This window comes from Triticum dicoccoides, chromosome 6B (genome assembly GCF_002162155.2).
Source record: "Triticum dicoccoides isolate Atlit2015 ecotype Zavitan chromosome 6B, WEW_v2.0, whole genome shotgun sequence".
In the NCBI taxonomy this organism is placed as follows: Eukaryota; Viridiplantae; Streptophyta; class Magnoliopsida; order Poales; family Poaceae; genus Triticum; species Triticum dicoccoides.
Window position 1 is genome coordinate 524,069,351 of NC_041391.1, and position 4,760 is coordinate 524,074,110.

Genomic DNA, 4,760 nt, shown 5'->3' on the forward strand with positions numbered 1-4,760 from the left:
CTCTCTCTCTCTCTCTCTCTCTCTCTCTCTCTCTCTGTTGAAGACGGCAAGAACAACGACCGGAGATTATCCTACGGAATGGTTTCTGCTCACCTTGTGGAGAGGCTCCTCGATTGCTCCGTCCATGCAGCGTAACAATTCATCACCCCCGGCCTCTCTGTGCCCCGCCCGTCGGTCCTCGTCCCGCTGCGCGCGTTGGGGGGTCCGGATTCGGCCTGCCCAAGGGAGGGGAGGATCGCGAGGCCGGGGGTGGGTGTGGGTGGGATCGACGGGTGTTCTTCTTCTCCCCTCTCCTCTCCTCTTTTTTATTCTCCGCTGTTTATTTTTAAGAAATCCGTGGTGGATAAAGAGGGGCAGGTGGTGACGTGGATCTCGGTGTCCTTTCGTGTCACGGAGCGTCCCCGATTGCGTTTTTCTTTTTTGAGGGATGATTGACTTTGTCGCCGATGCAGGCCTGGGCTTTTGCCTCGTGTGTGTGGCTCGCCGCTGCAGACTTGGGCTTTTGTATGCCATCAAATGTATTCCTGGGAAAATTCACTTTCTTTCCTGATAATTTAATTTTAGAAATCCTGATAATCAAATATTATCCTTTAGATTACAGCAATTCTTCCCCTGTTGTCAAAAAAGGAAAAAAAAACAGCAGTTTTCCCTCTTGTGACATTTGAGGCCAGCAACGAGGCATGATAAAAGGGAGCCGGATCCTCTAACTTAAAGAAGGGAAGTCACAGTGCTACAGTGCACCTCTAGTGTAAAATGAAGAAGGAATATTACAGACTATTAGCAGGTTATTTACTTTTGGTAATTACTGTAGATATAAAAAATCCAAAATTAATTTTATATCACCATCAACTTGTATGTATATAATTACTATAAATGTGCATACTAGATCTGTAATTTAAAAATTAATTTAAGTTATTTTAGCCTTAAGTGTATGGATTAACAGAAGGAAAGTTAGGGTACTGTAGCTTCTCTAACATCCCTTGTGTATGTTAGAGGATCCAGGTCCTGATAAAAGTACCGAACGACACAACACTTACAAAATAGAATGTGGCTGGAACTTACAGGATGAGGTTTACACTTAACTCTGCAAAGTCACAGCCTTACAGGGTATATCTAAAAGGGGGGGCATTCTATTCCCAGCCAATAGGTCAGTCTTGAAAGACAATTTTGAGGAGTATATATATATATATATATATATATATATATATATATATATATATATATATATATATATATATATATATATATATCCTAAGAAAGGTGCAAGCCTATACCAACAAGTAAAAAAGTTTCTGGCAAAACAGGCGTGTAGGGTGTGTCAACTCAAGTATTCAACTGCAGCTCAGCATGTTCAAGAACTTCGGAGTTGGAAACGATGGTGTCCCAAATATCATTTACCGGTGAATCGTCACATCAAACGACCAGCATATTGTGCTCTAGGGTATTTTTGTTGCAGCTGGGGCCACTGCACGAAGAACTGATCGGCCATCCGTAGCTTGTACAACAGTAAACCACTTAACGAAAGCTTCTTCACTCTTGCGATACTTTCAATGTAGAAAATGGAGGACCATCCCAGACCAAGCACCTGCAAGAATATAGCAATTAAGTACTCGATAGAAAATTTTAAGCATTGCATTGACTTGGTATTCAGGACAAAAAACAGTGTTATCATTGGGTTTCTGGCAAACACGGATTTATAACAATATTGGCATCCTACTGTCCTAGTTTTCGTTCTATGATGAACAAAAAGGTACTACAAATGTTGTGGTGCTTCGAACATAAATCTTGTACTGAGCTATATAGAACATAGGATGTAAAGTTACCTTCAGAAGAAAAGCTGACGCACATAGAGGGATGCATGTCCCGGGACCATTGCAAAATATCTACAAGGGTGTTGCAAGCAATTAGTATAATTGCACTTGTATAGCATAATGGGTGCTAATAAGTTTGAAGAGTGCACACCACTTGTGGTCTGATTCTTATTATTAGCCACATAGCATGCAAAATAGCACACAGTGTTGTTGCAATAGAGGTAATGTAGGATTGGCCCACTTCACGGCTACGATATATCTGCATGAACTCGGCGTTCTCGATGATCGTTTCTCTATCACCCTAAAAAGGTATAATTGGTGTCATACGCAAAACTGGAATTACTTGCAAAGAATATCATAATTTTATATAAGCAGGGTAACTGACCTCCATATGAATCAATGACTTCTCATAGACCTGTGCCTTTGGAAGGCTCATGTTATCAGTAAGTGCAGCCACATAGTACCTTGGCGTAAACCGTTCCTTCTGAAGCTCAGTTACAATATTCATCATCTCTGCAGTATGCCCTCCTGCAGAACGAACATGAAAATTAATAGGTGAATGTAATGATACATTCTGTTGTGGGTAGTTTATGATTACATAAAGACAACCTAATAGTTTCTTGGTGAATACGTAACTGATACTTCTAGTTGTGCTTATGTAAGTATACTGTGATCAAATGTATTGACAGGAAGATAACAACATTTGGACACATAATTGGGCTCTCAGAACAAATATACACCTGCTTAGTCCTAAATGATTATTTGTACAAATAAATATCATATTTGCACTAGAACCAGACATAGACCGGTGCAAACTATGCAGAGACAAAAACTTGGAATGAAATGTATCCCATGGTGAGGGTGGTAGTTATACCAGCACATTGGCAACAAGACAACAACAGCATCATTTGCAAGTGAAGTGGGAGGAGGTAGAATCTTTAGCTTGCAAACCTCAGTACAATATCGAGTCCAGATACAAGAAAAAGGAAAAGGAAATCTACAACATGTGGAGAACATAAGCTGGTGCTTTATAAAGCTACAAGTGATTTCTTAACTCTGACAAGAATCAGTTGCAGCAGATTGGATGGTGTGTTTCATCAAACTTGCATAAGGAGTACACTTCCAGATGTCTAAATAAATAAGTACAATATATACAAGCTAATTGGCAAATAACCCAGGTGTCTCGTTTTAAAAAGATGGTTTGGTCTGTGTATGAATGACCCGTATGGCATGGGGAGTAGACTGAATTTTATCCTTGGTCAAAGATTGCAATGTGTTATCCCTAATATTTACAAATTGGTAGCACCCGCAACACAACTGCACAAATGTTAGGAGAGTAATTGTCGATCATGGTAACAATTCCCGTTGGAACTTACTACCCTGTCATCTCGGTGCAAGTGCAACTCAAGGCATCGCTTTGGACATTGTTCTCTGTAGTAAAATTGACAATTTCAGTTTGAAGGCCAGGATGTACTCACCAGACCCGAGGACGATGAGACACCGCAGCCCGGGGGCACGAGACCTCGACGGCGGTAGGCCGCTGCGGCAAAGCACGTACGCGACGCGGACGGCCAGAACGGATACGAGTACTGGAATAGCACAACACGCTGCCGCGAAGGCGTCGAACCCCATCTCCATAAGCGGTGGAGATGGGGTATGAGATCTGCGTGTGCGTGCTGCCGATCAACAGCGGCGCAGAGCTGGTGGCGGTGAGGGCGCTAGATCCCCAGTCTCACCGGCAACCGCGCGCGGCGTCGGAGCAGGGGAGGGGACTGATGGGGATGCTCGCCGGCCGGCTCCCGATGGCGGCGTCGGCCGAGGGAGCACGAGTCTTTTTTTTTTTAGTGGTGCCGAGGGAGCACGAGTCGGCCGCGAGGGAGAGGCGTCGTATTTGGGCCAGCCCAGTTAGGCTAGTTCCAAACTTCCAATGCATTGGTGAGGTGCTAAGCACGTTAAAAAATTTAGCAACTAAATCCCTCAATACATAGGTGTTTAATTTATTGGTGCTAAGCATCCTTCATTTAATAATTTTGCAACTAGAGTTCTTCATGCATTGGTGAGATCCTTCCAATTTAAGTGTTTTGCCTAGGTTCTCATGCTTGTCATTGTTTCTTCCTTGGTCACCACACTCATCTCTCGCCTCTTAATTTGTTGGGGAACGTTGCAGAAAATAAAAAATTTCTACGCTTCACCAAGATCAATCTATGGAGTTCATCTAGCAACGAGAGAGAGGAGTGCATCTACATACCCTTGTAGATCGCGAGCGGAAGCGTTCAAGAGAACGGGGTTGAGGGAGTCGTACTCGTCGTGATTCTAATCACCGATGATCCTAGTGCTGAACGGACAGCACCTCCGCGTTCAACACACGTACGGTTGGGGAAAACGTCTCCTCCTTCTTGATCCAGCAAGGGAGAAGGAGAGGTTGATGAAGATCCAGCAGCACGACAGCGTGGTGGTGGAAGCAGCAGCGATCTCGACAGGGCTTCGCCAAGTTCAGCGAGAAGGAGAGGTGGTACGGGGGGAGAGGGAGGCGCCAGGGACTAGGGTGCGGCTGCCCTCCCTCCCCCCTCTTTATATAGGGGGCCTAGGGGGTGCGCCGTCCCTGGAGATCCAATCTCCAAGGGGGGGCGGCGGCCTAGGGGGGGACTTGCCCCCCAAGTCAAGTGGGGCGCCCCCCCACCCCTAGGGTTTCCAACCCTAGGCGCAGGGGAGGCCCAAGGGGGGGCGCACCAGCCCACCAGGGGCTGGTTCCCTTCCTCTTTCAGCCCACGTGGCCCTCCGGAATAGGTGGCCCCACCCGGTGGACCCCCGGGACCCTTCCAGTGGTCCTGGTACAATACCAGTGACCCCCGAAACTTTTCCGGTGGCCGAAACTGGACTTCCTATATAGAATTCTTTACCTCCGGACCATTTCGGAACTCCTCGTGACGTCCGGGATCTCATTCGGGA

At 45.7% G+C, this 4,760-nt stretch overlaps 2 protein-coding genes across 2 annotated transcripts in view; both read right to left on the bottom strand.

The window, feature by feature from the left end:
- Positions 1 to 329, bottom strand: part of LOC119323120 (chaperone protein DnaJ-like) — a 2,515-nt gene extending 2,186 nt beyond the window's left edge. The window contains exon 1 of the mRNA XM_037596698.1: positions 94 to 329. Within this exon, the coding sequence (XP_037452595.1) occupies positions 94 to 126 (33 nt within the window). The 5' untranslated portion in view covers positions 127 to 329. The remainder of the gene's footprint in view (positions 1 to 93) is intronic.
- Positions 330 to 1,316: 987 nt separating this feature from the next.
- Positions 1,317 to 3,681, bottom strand: LOC119323121 (UDP-N-acetylglucosamine transferase subunit ALG14 homolog). Its single transcript, XM_037596699.1, has 5 exons — positions 3,290 to 3,681; positions 2,197 to 2,339; positions 1,963 to 2,112; positions 1,824 to 1,883; positions 1,317 to 1,585 (listed from the first exon to the last, which is right to left on the bottom strand). Exons 1-5 carry the CDS (start codon positions 3,447 to 3,449, stop codon positions 1,409 to 1,411), a joined length of 690 nt encoding a protein of 229 aa, XP_037452596.1. The 5' UTR covers positions 3,450 to 3,681; the 3' UTR covers positions 1,317 to 1,408.
- Positions 3,682 to 4,760: the final 1,079 nt, after the last annotated feature.

What these genes read in the sequence shown, in the direction of transcription:
- LOC119323121 (XM_037596699.1), bottom strand. Translation starts at nt 3,449, where the DNA reads ATGGAGATGGGGTTCGACGCCTTCGCGGCAGCGTGTTGTGCTATTCCA. An exon ending in TCTCATCGTCCTCGGGTCTG is followed by an intron (nt 2,340 to 3,289) that starts GTGAGTACATCC and finishes TTCGTTCTGCAG; the next exon opens with GAGGGCATACTGCAGAGATG. An exon ending in TAAGAATCAGACCACAAGTG is followed by an intron (nt 1,884 to 1,962) that starts GTGTGCACTCTT and finishes ACACCCTTGTAG; the next exon opens with ATATTTTGCAATGGTCCCGG.